At 39.3% G+C, this 17711-nt stretch overlaps 1 protein-coding gene across 1 annotated transcript in view; it reads left to right on the top strand.

Moving 5' to 3' along the window:
* CLSTN2 (calsyntenin 2) overlaps positions 1-17711 on the top strand; it is a 1304869-nt gene that overhangs the window by 455313 nt on the left and 831845 nt on the right. The window contains exon 2 of the mRNA XM_040428021.1: positions 1770-1892. Coding sequence (XP_040283955.1) covers positions 1770-1892 — 123 coding nt within the window. The remainder of the gene's footprint in view (positions 1-1769; positions 1893-17711) is intronic.

Genomic DNA, 17711 nt, shown 5'->3' with positions numbered 1-17711 from the left:
TCAAACTGTGAGCCTTAAATGCCTATGAACCTATTCGTCCTACCTTGGGCCACTTTTGGTAGATTCTAACCCCTATATACTGTACCTGCAACACCAAATTTATTTACTCAATAAATAAGACAAAGAACAAATAAAGGATCAATAAAGTAGGATAGGCAATTGTTGGACCAGGTAGTATTAGGAGAATGGGGGAGGCAGGTGATCTATAAGGTGAGTATGGCTTTCTACATTTTTTTTTCTAACACTAGGTTTAAATAGTTTATGTGCCCAAAAAAGAAAAACAGTAGCACTAGTCATCCAGTGGTAAAAATCCTTTTATTCAGCATTTGTATAGTGTGGACAAATGTCTTCACACTTTATCAAGATCTTGTCTGTCCACACTATGCTGAATGAAATAATTTTTACCACGGGATAGTGAGTGACACAGTTCTCCTTTCTTGGTCACATATATCTATTGACTGCCTTCTGTCAACTCTACTGAGCACCACCAGTGTGTGGAGTGGGAAGTATGGAATAGACTGATAGGAATGGTGCACATGAGACTTGTAATCCTCCTGGATACAGAGAGCAGTGCCGTCTAGTGTTTTTTTTGGAGAAAATTTTACTTTCATACATATTTAGTGTCAGCCAGCGAAAAATTCTGTTGCCAATTTTTTCCATGAATTTTATTTTTTACAATGCAAAGTCTGAAATCCAGACCACAGTCTCTATCCAAATATGTGTCAAAAGCCACGTGTTTCTATGAAATCCTCAATGGATGCAGCAACCTAATTTTTTGTGATTGATGAGCTTCATCTATCTGTAGAGCTTACCATGAGCTCATACGCTGATGATCCAATTGACTTCTAACTTCTAATGAGCGTCCTTTCTTTCTTGTTAATAATATTTAACACGTCTACTTCTGGGAACCTAATATGGAGTGTGAGTTCATTGCTCACCATACAAATAAATGCTGCTAGATGCTCATTTATTAGTATTCCTATTCTATCATACTGTAGATGTTCTACTTTAGTGTTTAGATTTTGTTATTGGATTTTTCACTGAACAGCTTCAACGTCCTTCTCAAAAAGTGCTCCTTCAAATCTCTCCAGATTTCAGAAGAATAATAGAGACGAAAAAATGAAAACATTAACGTACAGCTCACATTTAGTTTCTCAGATCGATGCGTGAGTAACTATGGTTTAGTCCGCGGCTTTTAGATAGAAATGCTTGGAATAGACACCATTCCATGCTTATTAAAGGCCCTCAGCTTTCTGTCAGTGATGTACAATTTGATTTACATTACACTCAAACCTATTGAGCTTCCACCCTGAGGTTATGATGGTTTCAGGTTGTGTGATTGAAAAAAATAATGCCAGTTGCTTTAGGTCCAAGATGTGTGATGAGAAATACTGAAACCATCTAACATTTTCAGACAATTGTCCTGGTTTGGATTTATTCAACTATGATAAAAGATATAGAGTTAAAATATGTAAAATTCATAGGAAGGGGTCATTCTGAAAGCAGACATGGACACTACAGTTGGTATCAAAAGGATTAATACAATATTTTTGACATAGCTAAGTTTCCTCATTTAGATACAATAGAAGGAACAAAACAAAAACTGGTGGAAAAAGTAGACATAGCCTCTGAGGCTACTGTATATAATGTAATAGTAGTCATCAGATTCCTTTTAGCATTTCCCATCCATTGAAATGATCAGTTATTCATTCATGTTTTCACTTTAGATGGGATTTACAAGGTATCTTTCTTTCTATGTCTATTTTTAGTGAACAAGCACAAACCATGGATTGAAACATCATATCATGGAGTTATCACTGAAAATAATGACACAGTTATTCTGGATCCTCCTCTGGTTGCATTGGACAAAGATGCCCCGGTTCCATTTGCAGGTAGGACACTGCTATTTCCAGGTTAATAAGTCCATCTATATCAGAAAAGTACAAATCCATCTATATCAGAAAAGTACAATCTGTATTACAGTATGGCTACATTTTCTTCTACAAGACATATTATTATTAAAAGCCGCAAAGCGGAGATGGATTTTTACTGACTCCATTGCATTTAATGGAATTAACAAAACTCCTTATTTAGTGAAGGTTTGTCTACATCCCGGGCGATGACCTGTCATGGCAGTAATGGTACATTTAATCTTTTATGGGTTGTAAGTGCAGAACTGTCAGAGGTCTTTACCTGTGACTAATCCTATTTGTATGAAGCCATTTGAAAGCCAAGGGAGGCAAGCACCAGCTCTGAAGGTTTTCCTGTTCTAACAGTCCAATATTTGACTGGTAAAATAAAATTTAATTAGAGCATTAACACAGAGAGTAGATACCATGTAACTCCATAATTTAAACAATAGAATTATTGCATTGCTGATATTGACATTTGTTAGATTATCATACATAAAGCGCAATCTACCATCATCTATAGAGAAAATAATTTGGCAATTCCAATGAATTTTCCAACCATTTTATTCACAGAAATACAAATTAGTGTCACATTATATCTTTGCATAAACTATGCTATCCAAATAATCATTTATAATCTGCGATCATTGGTGTTTTTTTTATCTATCTATCTATCTATCTATCTATCTATCTATCTATCTATCTATCTATCTATCCATCTACCCATCCATATGGTCTATCAATATCTATCTATCTATCTATCTATCTATCTATCTATCTATCCATCTATCTCTATATTGTCTATCAATATCTATCTATCTATCTATCTATCTATCTATCCATCTACCCATCCATATGGTCTATCAATATCTATCTATCTATCTATCTATCTATCTATCTATCTATCTATCTATCTATCTATCTATCTATCTATCTCTATATTGTCTATCAATATCTATCTATCTATCTATCTATCTATCTATCTATCTCTATATTGTCTATCAATATCTATCTATCTATCTATCTATCTATCTATCTATCTATCCATTTCATATCTATTTATCTATCTATCTATCTATCTATCTATATATCTATCTCCACAGCTAATTGAAAACAATTATTAAAACTAGTATTCTCACACATATTTAAGCCATTATGTCTTCCAATAGAGTGTGAATGGTGAACTGAAATAAGATCCATTATGTGACACTGAAGTGAAATGCAGCAGATTGTAGGAATTCTTGTACGCTGATGACTACAAAATGTCTACTCTCCATCTTTAATTTACCATCATGCACATTTAATACGCCATTTGGAGTATGCTCACCATGTTATAATCTCATGCTATACATAGACTATAATCTTAAGGGGGTTTTCTCTTCTCAGACATTTATATCTCAATAGGATCTGGCCTAAATGCCTGATATATGGAGGTCCCTCGCCTGTTGAGGCAGTTAAGGAGAATGGAGCGGTGGCCGGCTCTATAGAGACAGCCGAGCTCGCTGTGCTATGCTGCTTCTCTAACTTGCATTGACAGGGTTGCAAGACTTCTGCTCTGGAGAAAGGCATGAGACCCACATCTATCAGACAGTTATGTCATGTCCTATGGAGATTCCATAAATGTCTGAGATGAGAATATCCCTTTGACGGGAATCTGTCACTTGGAAATTGACCATTAAGCCAGGAGCAATGCTTTGTAGGGCTAGCTCAGCTGAATGTGCTGATATGCTTCACTTAGTAATCTGTTGCTTCATTCTGCAGTACTTTTAATTCATATGCAAATAAGCAGTTAAGTGCACCGAGCCCCTCGGTGCACCCTTTCTCCGCCTGCTTCCTCTGTTAGCCCCTCCCTCCCCTTCTTGATTGACAAGGTGAGGTGATATGATTATGCAGGAACCTGGCCCTATCAATCCAGAAGGAGGGGGAGGGACTGGCAGAGGAAGGAGGATGAGAAAGGGTGCACAGATATTTGGGATCCGCCCTCGGTGCACTTAACTCTTTATTTTCATATGGATTAAAAGTTGTTTTTCTTTCACTAAGTGAAAGGTATGATTGCATTCAGCTCAGCTAGCTGTACAAAGCTTTGTGCCTGGTTTAACAGTGAGTTTCGTGGTGACAGACTCCCTTTAAGTTTGATCATACATAATGACTTTGTCACCCACAGCTTTGACAGTTCTGGTATCTCTTACTTTTATTCTGTCTGCCAAGACTACAGTGAATTTTCAATTACCTGCTGCTGATGTAGCTGTTATAACGGGATTACACTGCCCCTTACTTACAAGGCTGAACCTCTAAATATTTCCTAAAAATAAGGTGCCCTCTTGTCATTATGTCTAGGTGAGGTTCCACCAACATACTGGCTTTTCTTTGACCACAATGCCCACATTGCCTGTCCATCTGCAGCCTTGTCATTGTCACAGGAGGGGCAGATGTCCTACCAGGTCTCTGACCGGGGACATATTATTTTACCTTTCTACCTGCAGCTCTGACAGCCTCCAGATTAAAAAGGCTTGCTCGACACTCAGCACATTTTGGAATCTATCGGCACAAAGTACGTACCAGCTGTTAACCTCATAAAATGGCATAATGTGACGCCTGCTCTTTCTGTCTGCACAAGCAGGGCACTAATGCAGATGGGTTATGGTAATGGACTTCAGGATACGTTTAGTTTTGCATTGCTAGTTATACGTGTAATGGATCAAAGAAGAAAAAAAAGAGAGAGAGAAAGCTGTGCTCATAATTGAAGTGAAAGTTCTTTTGTTGAGAACGAGGTTTTAAAATATTCAACTTTTAACCATTGCCCTTGTAACCTCCCATCTGCTGAGGGGTGTTAGAATATTTATGAAATGAAATGCTTTAATGCAACCTCCATTTAGAACATTATATTAGCAATGCGGTGTAGGTTCGGCAGAAATTACCCATTCCTCCTTACAGAGAACATACTTTCCATTATGTGATGTTAAAAGGTACAGATGGTTTAGAGCCGGAATATGTCATTCAAATGGAGGTCCTTAGTAAACTGGATTCTGGCTGCAAGTTTGTTAAAATAAATGGGTCTCCGTGTAGGTAAGTCCTTCACAGGTCCCCCTATAACTGTATGGGAATGCAGTAATACATTATTCCATATACACCTAGGGGGTAAATTTTTAAGACTGGTGTTTTAGGCACCGATCTTAATGACCCCTATATTTGGTGGTGGATCTGCCAAAGTTATGAAGAGGCGCCTCCAGAGCCAGTCTAAATGTAAGACAGCTTCCTTGCTAACTTACATTTAGACTATTTTCTAAGCCTAAAATAGTCATAGAAAATGATGCCTGAGATGGGCCTGGCGCTCCGTCCCCTTTTCAGCCCGTGCCGTGAGCAGGGAAAAGGCACAGGTTGCGGCGCAACTAACCTCTGCGCCAGAAATATGCCTACATTTTCCTACTCATATATGCCAGGTCCTTGATGATACCCCATTTCCCAGTCACTGTAAAAGCATCAAAATGGCATAAAATCTGATAACGGTGAAATCAAGCATATATTTGGCATGTGCCATTTGAACCACTAATTGATCTGTGCCTGTTTTTTCTGGCACGGAGTAAAATATTTAATAATAAAACTGTGTAACTCGATCCAGTTCATTTGTGTAATAGATTAAAGCAAACTATTGCATCATGATTAGAAACCAGATCCATGACTGTGGTCCAGATTTGCTAATGTGTCTGTGTCTAGAATCTGTCTAAACATTGGTACGATTTGATGCACTTTTTGTGAAATTTGGTGCAACTAGGGTTTCTACACTTTCAAGGGTTGAGCGTCGTGTGACTGGGGTGGATCCTAAGATGTTCTGTTTTGCACCAAAATTGAACCACAATTCTGGTGTAAAATTCAGTCTAAAAGTAAGCCAACCAATAGTTGGTATAGAGTAAGACAAATGTGCCTATCCCAGCACCACATTATCATCCTGCCTGGGCCACTGTGATAAATCTGGTGCAGGTCTAGACAGCTGTGAGCCAGCCCTGTGGATGGAGGTGAGCTGATTCAATTTGTATCAGCAGGTTTAGACATCCTTCCTGACTACTTGTATGCCATCTATAAGGTTATTTAATCAAGCCCAATGTTTCTACTTAGACTTTTTAGAGGATACAAGCATTCCTAGTCTTATCAAGTCTTGCTAGTCTTGTCCTAATTATGCCTGAAGCTATGACTAAGGACACATGTAGTGTCTGAAACATGTAAGCAGACACACTGCTATGGATCTTCATCTGGTCTTATTCATGCACCAAAGTTTGGATTACCCTTGAAGCTTGATCAGTTTGCACACTTTCTATGGTGAGAACTTTTGTTGCTACAAAATCAGGGAACTAGAAGAAAGAAAGCTTTGAGTGGTTAGTGAACCTCTGTTTAAAGAGAACCTGTCATCGGCTTTATGCTGTCCATACTAAAGGCAGCATAAAGTAAAGATCGGTGAGTTGATGTCAGCGATATGTCATTTAATAGTCAAAAGTAAGTGGTTGCCGAGAACCAACATCACAAACATTGCAGACTGGGCCTGAAAAAGAGTCAGGGCCACCTAAGAAGAGACATGGTTATTCATGAATTCCTGCTCTCCCTGCCCACCTGCTTCTACCTAGTTTTCTCCCTTTCTCTCCAGGAGAGAACATCCAACCATCAGCAGATGGGTGAGAGTTCAGGAGATTATGAATAACTATGGCTCTTCTCAGGTAGATTTGACTATTTTCAAGGCCTGTGCTGTAATGATTATGATGCTGGTCCTCGGCAACCACTTACTATTAGCTCATGAATGACACAATGCTGAAATCAGCATTTCAGTTACTACTTTATGCTGTCCTCAGTGAGGTCAGCATAAAGTTGATGACAGGTTCCCTTTAGGAAGATTTCCTAGGCAAACTGCATGAGGTTTCTGCCACCTATAGTGCAAAAAATATATATATATATTTGAAATATTACAGATTGCATATGCCAAATTTATACCAAATTTATTAAGCATGTTAGACCCTTTTAGAAAAGTGTCTAATAAAGGGGGCATGGCTAAGGAGAGTTGTAAAATGTACCAAATTAATTTATTACAGCCAAGAGGAGCCATAAGAAAGAAAAAAGTGTGCATCATATCTAGTAAGATTATCACTCAGTGTGTGCTGCTTTGAAAATTTTGGCATAGCTGTCTGGCCTACTTTTATATACTTTTAGGACAGTGTTAATCCCTCTTTTGTCTTGAATAAGTGTTATAAGAGCGTTATCTTAGTTTTAAAAGTAACAACTCCCATATAAAGATTATGTGCTTGAAAGGCTTTAGGCTTTCCTTTTGAGAAAAGCCTCCTTTCTACACTTGATAACCATGTTCTCCTCCATCTATGTATTTCCTTATAATAGTGACATCACACACAAGAGAATGAATAATTCATTGGTTTCCGTCTTCAAAGTAATAAAGCATGAAGCATACAGTATATTTTACCATGTCTGTTATCTGAAAATGAAGCAATCTGCTAGATACTGGGAGGATTTGACATGAATGGTGAAGGTCTAGTCTAAGTTGAATGCAAGGAGATAATAAATTCCTCTAGAAAAGTGTAAAAACATTAGCATAGTTATAGGTCATTTTCATAAATCTGTTAAAGATACAATATAGCAGAGTTACCAGTCACAGTCAAAATGCGTTAACTAGATGTGATAACTCTGCCACATCTAACACCAAAATTGTGAATGTACTATTGTAATTACAGTCAGTACAAAACTCTCAAAAATATACTGATGAAGTTATAGAGATGCATGATTGTGATATCAGTCCAGAAGTGGGAGTCATCTTCCATAACTGAATAATGGGTAGAGACTACCTGTCCTGATCTCTCTCAGGCCCCTATTTAAATTATTTCCTGTGACCATCTCAATGAAGTCTGTTAGGAGACTAAACATGTGATCACCTAGACAGGAAGCCATCTGATTGATAGGGGACATAGACTACAACAGAAGAAGACATTGAACAGGAATATTAGGCAAATCTGGTTACGTGGCTTCTGAGATGACGAGCAATGTAATCTTGAAGAGGATGTAATGCTCGCACGAGTGCCGCCTCCTCTAATCATGGGGGTGCCGGGAATCAGACCCCCACCCATCAGATATTATTGACCTGTGGATAGGTCATTAATATTACTGGCTGCACAACCTCTAATTTTTAAAGACTACCTGTCTCTACTCCTAACATATTCCCCATGAAATAAATATTTTGGAACTTTTGTTCCTGTTATTTCATTTCTCAGTAATCACTACTAGTGTAATCACTACAAGTTTTACGAATGGATTTGCATACTGGTTGGTATTAGTGGAAGGGGGAGGGACACTGTTCAATCTGTGCTTTGAGGGATACACCTCAAACTGGTAACACAAGTTGCAAATTCATCATTAAATGTCTAGTAGATATAATAATATAGATGCTATAGCTATAGAAATAAAAAAGAAATGACTAGAGATGAGCGAATCGAAGCTGACAAAGTGGAATTCGTTTCAAATTTTAGGAAAAATTTGATTCTGAACTAATGCGAATTTCCTCTCGCTTTGTGGTAACGGATCACAATTTTTCCTAATATGGCAGCTACATTGGTGGCTAAAATGGCGGCTACATGTGTGAGGACATGGGGCAAAGAACTCTGGGAAGGCTGGATGACCCATAATGCCATGCATGCAGCCAATCAGCAGCTAGCCAGCCCGGTGATGTCACAGCCCTATTAATATGGTGGCCATCTTAGATTCTGCCATTCACCATCGTACTTTGTTCAGGGCCAGACGTTTATGCAGGCACTAGGGAAGCGTTTTATAAGTTCACGATAGGGAGGATTCATTTCACATTATCTAAGTGCAGGGACAGACGTTGCAGGGGCTAGGGAGAGTCATGCAGAAAACAACATTGGGAAAAAAATACGATTTACAAGTGCAGGGAAAGATTATTTGGGGATCCAAATAGCCATTATACAGCTCTGTCATTCCAGCAATTTGTTGTAGGGGTGCAAGTGTTATGTTGAAAAGCCTTTAGAGGCTTATAGCTGTGGAAAAAGAGAAATATATACTCTGTTCACTTCTGCAGCTATATATGGTGAAAGCGTTTAGTGCCCTATTATATTACAGTACGAGAAAAATAGACGCTGTTCACATTTGGTGTTATTTGCGTTAAGAGCGTTTTTTGTCATATTTCCATAGAGATAGAGAAAAATACACTCCATTTACATTTGATGTTATTTGCATTAAAACCATTTATTGTCATATTTCTAGAGAAAAAGATATAGACATCTATGTGGAATCAGCTGACGAGGGTGTAAAAGGAGTGCGCTTCTTCTTTACACTAACATCGACCTGTAAGTCTGAGTTCATACTTGAGTTATTTGGTCGGTTTTGGCCCAGTGACTGCTCAAATAAGTGAAGTGTGCAGTGTGATTCTAATAGCGACACCTGTCATCTGCATGTCATACAGACTCACAGTATTATTTCACTACTCTAGCAGACTCCCCATGCGTGTTACTGCAAGGCACAATGTTCTACACCACTAGAAAAGCTCTATGCAGCCCAGAAATAGCCATTTATTTATGCAATTCATTGCGATTTCATTCGGATAGAAGCAAATTTTTCTGGAAATTCGATGAACCAGCCGAATAGAATTTTTTTTAGAAATTCGCTCATCTCTAGAAATGACACAAAATAGAGTTAAATGAAAAGGTGCTCCAGAATTACCGAAACAGACATGTCAGGAGAGGTCATCGGTCCCCTTTAAAACTACCTATGCAATCCCATAAGGTAAACTCTACTATTCTACATCTATATTGAGGTTTTAACCCTTTCTCACCAAGAAATAAGAAGCCACAGAAAATAATAACCTGACATTTTTGCACAATTTTCTAGATCTTGTCATACATAGTTAAAGGCTATTCCCTGAATGATAAAACACAGGGTGTAATAAATACATATAGTGATAGTAGTAATCTAACAAACTGATGAAGTATCTTTACAAAAAGATAAACCAGTGGCTCTAATCTCAAAGTAATTATCTTTCAGCCACAGATAGTATCAGCCCCTTAAACAAGCCTGATAAGTAACTTTGACTTCAAGGACTCTACAAGAGTTCATATCCATATCAATGATCAAGGAGTCAGAGTAAATATCTTGATATCTTTGTTATTTTAGAATATTTTTACATGTATACAGTAGATATATTTTTAGTGTGCAGAAATTCTGCCAAGTGTTTATATTAATTCTCTATTTATTCTATTTATTTTTTCATGTATATTTATACAGTTCAAAGCATTATTTTTTTTTTTTTTCAGATACACAGCGTCAAATATAAAATTCTGGCTATTTGCAGTCACCACTAGAGGGAGCTCAGGAGATTGCTGCATACTTTCTTTTTATTGAGTTCAGTGTATAACAGTTATGTATCAGACAAATAGAGAAAGTCATTTACTAACAGAAATTTGGCTATTTTTGGTGCATTTCTAGTGCATATTGCAGTGCAAAGGTTATTTGTGCCACAATCTGCAATTTTCCCCTGTTCACTGCATGTCTAAAAAAGGGGCTTGCGTGGGAGGGGATGGAGGACCAGCCCATCTCATTTATATTTTCTACTCCTGTTTTAGGTGTAGAAAATGGTCTAAATTTAAGCCAGCAAGGGACCTGGCGTAGATTTAGACAACTCTTCATAACTTTGGCGGATCTACCGCTAGTGCACGAGGTTATTAAGACCAGTGTCTAAAATATTGGTCTTAATACATTTCTTAATAAATGACTCTATAGTTCCTACTGTTGTAAACATAATTATTAAGAAATTACTGTACCAATGCAGGATTTGGAATTTATATTAAAAAATCGGGGACATTTCAACGAACATTGTAAAATTTGTTCATGTTCTGTCTTCTAAAAATGGGCAATTTTAAACGGAATACAGACGGATGATGTCCATGTGCTGTCTGTTTTTTTTTTTTTTTTCTTTCTTTTAAGACCTATTGACGACTAGTGCAAGAATTGGAAAAAGCATGCATGTTACAATTTTCAACACCCATTGACTAGACTAGTGCAAGAATTGGACCAAAGCAATTGATGCTAAAATTTTCCCAGCAATGGTCTCTGTGGAAAATTGGAATTAGCCCATTGACTATAATACGTTTGTCAGTGTTCAGTCCATGTGTTATCTGTTCTACAGTTGAACAGCACACAGGCTTATAGACTTCAACATTACTAGTGTGAATAAAGGGTGTCTGCCTCTGGTTTATGAGTTAAAGCATGTAGCGTAATGGATTCTATTGAAAGTATTGAGTGATATAACTTCCCACAGGAGTAGTGAACATTAATGATCAGTCACTGAGCTTAACAAGAGAGAAGATTTGGTCTATTAAATGTGTAGTATCAAAGTAGCCATAACACAGTGAAAAAATATGTTCTTGTACTGTATTTTTAAAGATCGTCGCTTTCTCTCTCTATATATATATATTCTACAGGATTACCACAATGACCATGACTATGGCCTTAAAGCGTCTTAAAAGGTCAGTTAGCTTTCAGTTAGCTTTCAGAAAACTTTTAATACATTATAGGGACAAAAGTTTTGATCTGTGTGGGGAGTCTAAACGCTGAGACCCCCACAATCTCGAGAACAAGCGAGCTCCAAGATCTCTAGAGCTAAGCGAGCACTTCTCTCTTTGTTGCAAGAGATGGGAGCGAGACGGGCCATAGAATTTCTATTGAGTCTGTCTAGCTTCCTGTCCTAAGCAAGCACTTATCTCCCCTCCTTCTCGACATTAGTGGAGGTCTCAGCTCTCAGGAACTCACTGATCAAAACTTTTTATATTTATAATGTATCAAAAGTTTTTTTTTGATACATTAGCACAGTGACCCTTTAAGGCTGTCATAGTCAAATCAAGATCATATGAGTATTCTAATATATTGTTAATATGTCCAAACAGTGAGAGAGAAAAAAAATTCCAGCACTTAAATAAAAATTCATGCCTTTATTGTCACACGTTAAAAAACATATATAAAAAAAGTTTGATTGTGAAGCTCATGTGCTTTGAACAATGAAGCCCATGTTCTTAATCATAGCTAAGAAAAATTTTCTCTCGCTGTTTGAACATTTGCTATCTCTTTTGACGACCTGGGATTCTCTTCCGTGGGCTTCATAGTCTGGTTTTGATGATGATATCCAATCCTTTTATTCTCTAATCGGACAAGCAGCTGCTAAAATTGTCTGGCAACAGATTACTCCTCCCTTGTCCTGGATATCACACGCATCAGAGCCAAGTGTTCATGTGTGTGGAGCGGTCTGGGTGAATAGTTGCCTACAAAAAACGTTGGGCCGATATTTATATGAAGGTAAGCTTCAAGAGAACCTGTCACCTCTCTTTATATGTCTATTTTAATATCCAAGTGAATTCCCCATGTAATAACAATTGAGGAGCATATTTTCATATGCCTTGTGTTGTACCATTCTTCTCTTATTCCTGCTAGATTTTTATGGATAAAGGTACAGATTGAAGTGTGTCCCTGTACAGTCTGACACTGGCAGTGCTGATTGGACAAGGACAGACTGTGCAGGGACATGCCCCACCTGGTAGCTCTCATTTGTACCTTTATCCATAAAGGTTCTAGCAAGAATAACAGAAGAATGGCACAATACAGAATCATACGAAAAGTTGGCCCAGAATTGTCATTTTATGTGGAATAGAATTATTTACTAAAACAGGCATGTCAGGAGAGGTGACCGGTCCTCTTTAACAATTGTACAATTCATGGCCACATCAGTATAGCATACTAGCATAGTTTTGGACTATGTCTTGGACCTAACGGCATGCTTCAGTATATAGATCACTCTACTACATCTGTACATCACTCTGCTTTTTATATATTTTGTGATTTCTTCTAAGGGAGCTATTAGTGTTTCCAGATATGAATAATGACATCAACACTTGGCTATTTTGGAAAATATTTTATTGCTATTCATGTAACATTTCTTGCCATTTATTTTCTCATAAATGTGCATACTTTCTCCCTAAACTTGAAAATAAAATGCTTTAGCACTTTTTGCAGAACATTATCATTTCAAGCTAATGACTTCTATCTTTTTACATAATACGTTGTTTGTCCAATGAAGTATGTGAAAATCCCATTAGCTTTCCCATGTACTGGTGCATTTGTGTCAATTAATGATGAAGGCAGCAGAGCATTGCTTTACTATCTATACAAGAAAATGAACAAAAGCCATCAGAAGCTCCTTACAAGACAAATTGCTTCTTTACTGTAAGGATATTGGTTTTGAACTTGTACAACTCTACTAAAAGTCTTCTTTTTACAATTGTGAATTTCTATATGCAGTACTTATAAACACATTGCATTAGTATTGGCAGGCACAAAGGTGGTCCCATCACCCATTATTTTCACCCAAACCCTTATGCTGGGCTTACAAGTCACGATTTTTAGGCCCCTTATCAGGAATGAACGTTAGTAGGTGCGCTCTTTCCCGATAATCTGCCTGTGTAAAGGTGCCAAGGATCTTGTTTTTTAGGTGAAAAAATATTTCATGTGGGCACCTCAATCATCAATTCTGGACAGCAGATTTCGCAATGTGAATGCCTATCTGCTGCCGAGAAACATTGAATCTGTATGAGAATGAGCAATAACAGTAGCCATCGTTCATTCCCATACGATGGAGGCGATTGTTGCATGTGAATGTAGCTCTTCACTGTCACTGATGAGCAGGGACTTATTGGCAAAGAACGGTCCCTTCCTGATAATTTCTTGCTCATGTGGACTGTCTAACTCTAGATTTAGATCCCAATGATCTCTGAAGAACATGAGAGAACTCAGAGGTAAACCCTTTCAGGCACAAAGGCCCAGGAGTGACTGATACAATTGCACCTCCTATAGCTATGGGCAGTTCAGTATTTGGGGCCCATCCTCCTCCCAAAAGCCTAAGACAGTGGTATGCAGGGGAGGACTGGCCATAGACCCTATGGGTAAATTTCTTGGCTTGATGCCCAAGGGGCCACCTGAGTCCTCCTTATGACTGCCAACCAGGTGCATAATGATCTGATCCTTTTAGCAATAACTTAATGGTAGGAACATCAGGTAATTATGCACCTGACCAACAGCCACAAGTGTCATTCTGAACTCAACTGTATCACCATCCTCAGGTGTTGAGGGTGGCAGTACTTTGTACTGCGCTGTGGTATTTTGTTCTGCTGGGCAGGTATTTTGTGCTGCACTACAATATTTCAGGCCCCTACTACTTTTGTTGGCCCTGCCTCCTTGTGTTTCCACACCTTCTGTCAATTTGGATCCGCCTACAATATGGGGTTAGTTTTTTCCCCAGGGCCACTTTAAGTTCTCAGTTTGCCCATGGTGGTATGGTTGGTATAACTCTTTGGCAGGTACAGCACAGGTACATGGCGATCACAAGAACAGAGTTCCCAAATTGCCCCATGAATTTGGAATAGTGGGGCACATGTGTGACCACTGCTCCATTGTCTTCTGGGACTGCTGAGCAGTGTTCCCTCTAAGCCTTGGTAGCTGCTGAGCGGGGTCAGCTCAGAGCTGGGCATAGAGCTATCAAAGGTGGGTGATAGGAAAACCTAAGATAATTGTCACATTAAAGAGCATACAGTGTAACCCCTGCACCATCCCATACAATATAGTATAATCCCTGCACCATGCTGTGTAATATACAGTATAATTCCTACACCATGTTGTACAGAATACATTATAATCCCTGCACCATGCCATACAATATATAGTATAGTTAATACACCATGCTGTGCAATATACATTAAAATCCATACACCATGCCGTACAATATACAGTATAATCCCTACACCATGCAGTACAGAATGCATGATAAAATCCCTGCCCCATGCCGTACAATATACAGTACAGTATAGTTCATACACCATGCTGTACAGTATACAGCATAATCCCTACACCCTTCTGTATAATATACATTATAATCCATGCACCATGCTGTACAGTATATATTATAATCCATTCACCATGCTGTACAGTATACAGTATAATCCCTGCACCATGCCGTACAATACAGTATAATCCATACACCATGCCGTACAATATACACAATAACCCCACGGTGTAGGTGTTATACTGTATATTGAACGGCATGGTGTCTGAACTATACTGTATATTGAACAGAATGGTGTATGGATAATAATGTATACTGTACAGCATGGTGCAGGGATTATAATGTATATTATACAGCAAGGTGCAGAGATTATAATGTATATTATACAGCATGGTGCAGGGATTATAATGTATACTGTACAGCATGGTGTATGAACTATACTGTATATTGTACGGCATGCTGTATGGATTATGATGTACATTGTATAGCATGGTGTAGGCCCCAGCGCTGTGGAGCCATGGATCCTGTGCATCAGTTGCTCATTTGTCCTCTGTTTGAGCCATTTCAGTCGGAGATTTGTTTTTTAAGATGGAAAAAAAGTACCGCATGCAAGATAGTGGATCTCAGATGGAAATGGTATAAATGGAGGCCAAATGTGCAACTGATGCACAGGATCAGTTTTTTTTTTTTACAGTATTTTTTGCAGTATTTCTTTACTTTTCTGTTCTTCTGACGGATGAGAAGAACAGAAAAATAACTCAGCTTAACTAATGTAAAGTGTAATAAGGAACCTCAACCTACCAACTAGACTTCAATAAAGGAACAGGCGAATCCTGGAATAGAGGACCCTGGTGGCTGCTGCTGGCCACAGGAGTGGACTCTGGACTGGGAATCTTTTTCAAATGTCCATAGGCTGCGAGTGACCGAGGCTCAGACACCAGGGAGAGCACTAAACAACAGGCTCAGCAGGTGTATGCTCCAACTTCCACTGCCTGCCAGGGCCACCAGCAAATGAAGGACACAGAACTGAATATAAGTGGGGGCTGGCCTGGCTGTCTCACTCTGAGACAGACTAGTAATAAAGTGACAGTGTAGATTTAATCGCACTGTAAATATTTGAAGAGGTGTTCTGTTTACAGCTTTGGCTCTGCCTAACATGGCAGCGGCCCGCTGGCCAGACTCTTTCTCTGGCTGTCACTGCTGCTCTGCCCTGCCTCTTCTTCACAGGTGCCCAGCACGCCACCAGGAGAAGAAAAAGCTGGCGCTGGGACGAATATTCCATTGAAGATGAAGAAGAGAGGGGCGGGAACGTTTGGAACTTAGCTGCCACTTGATTGGAGGAGCTGTGCCGTGACATAACTCCCCTCTCACTCTCCTTTCCCCTCTTCCTTCCACTCTGGGCCCGGCTGTTTCTATCGCAGCACTAGCGCAGCGCATACATGTAAAATAGTTTGTAATGGCACATGGGCATTTGGACTGAGCGGGCCTGCAGAGGTCCTAAATGGAGGCATAAAGAAAGCTGCGCAGCTGCGTGCCCGCGCAGCTTATAGGGAACACTGCTGCTGAGTACAATGCTCGGCTATCTCTGGTAGTCCCATAGAAAAGAATGGAGTACTGATAACACATGTGGATTACTGCTCCATTCATGTGGAGTAACCCAGTGACGTAATGCATGATGCATGAGTGACAGTGACGTGATTGTTGCCACTGTGGAAAGGTCAATTTGGGTGAACATTGGCTTAATCCAGGCCAGGCCCTCACTAAAACTGCAGAAATGGTAGAGTAATAATCTGGAGGCACTGAACAATTCTTCTTCTTTTGGAGAGCTGTATTTGGAGGGCTTTTCTGGATGTCAGAAAAGTAATGGGACCTTAGTGCCACTCGGATTATAGAAACATAGAAACCTAGAATGTGTCGGCAAATAAGAACCATTTGGCCCATCTAGTCTGCCCAATATACTGAATACTATGGATAGCCCCTGGCACTATCTTATATGAAGGATGGCCTTATGCCTATCCCATGCATGCTTAAACTCCTCCACTGTATTTGCAGCTACCACTTCTGCAGGAAGGCTATTCCATGCATCCACTACTCTCTCAGTAAAGTAATACTTACAGATATTACTTTTAAACCTTTGCCCCTCTAATTTAAAACTATGTCCTCTTGTAGCAGTTTTTCTTCTTTTAAATATTCTCTCCTCTTTTACCTTGTTGATTCCCTTTATGTATTTAAAAGTTTCTATCATATCCCCTCTGTCTCGTCTTTCTTCCAAGCTATACATGTTAAGGTCCTTTAATATTTCCTGGTAAGTTTTATCCTGCAATCCATGTACCAGTTTAGTAGCTCTTCTCTGAATTCTCTCCAAAGTATCAACATCCTTCTGGAGATATGGTCTCCAGTACTGAGCACAATACTCCAAATGAGGTCTCACTAGTGCTGTGCAGAGCGCAATGAGCACCTCCCTCTTTCTACTGGTAATGCCTCTCCCTATACACCAGATAAACAATGACGAACAATAGTAAGGTCACTAATAGGTCAGGTCTTTTTACGCCCAAGGATGGGAGCAAAAGTGGAGGTGACCAAAAAACAAATACACTATTAAGAGGCCCTGGGCGGTGTACCCAAGGTCTACTAGTATGCCAATAGGCAACAAAATACAGGGTAGGTCTTACCGGTAAAGGATGCCCCGGCTGTGTATTCCACTGTTCAAAAGAAGGTATCTTTGAACCTGGTTGCGACCGTCAGTCGGTTAGGTCTTGATGGCTGAGGGCCACAGGGAAAAATCTAACCCTGTTGTTGCCCTACTTGGCCTGTTGTGCCCTAACCACCTAACACGAGGTCCTGGCCCCGCAATAAGAGAGATACCCCGGTAGCGAGACACATGCACTCGGTCCACAATGGACGTGCATCAGGGGTTA

The sequence above is a fragment of the Bufo bufo genome, chromosome 4, assembly GCF_905171765.1.
Source record: "Bufo bufo chromosome 4, aBufBuf1.1, whole genome shotgun sequence".
Taxonomy (NCBI): Eukaryota; Metazoa; Chordata; class Amphibia; order Anura; family Bufonidae; genus Bufo; species Bufo bufo.
Note: the sequence above shows the minus strand (reverse complement) of the source record. Positions and strands in the feature narration are given on the sequence as shown.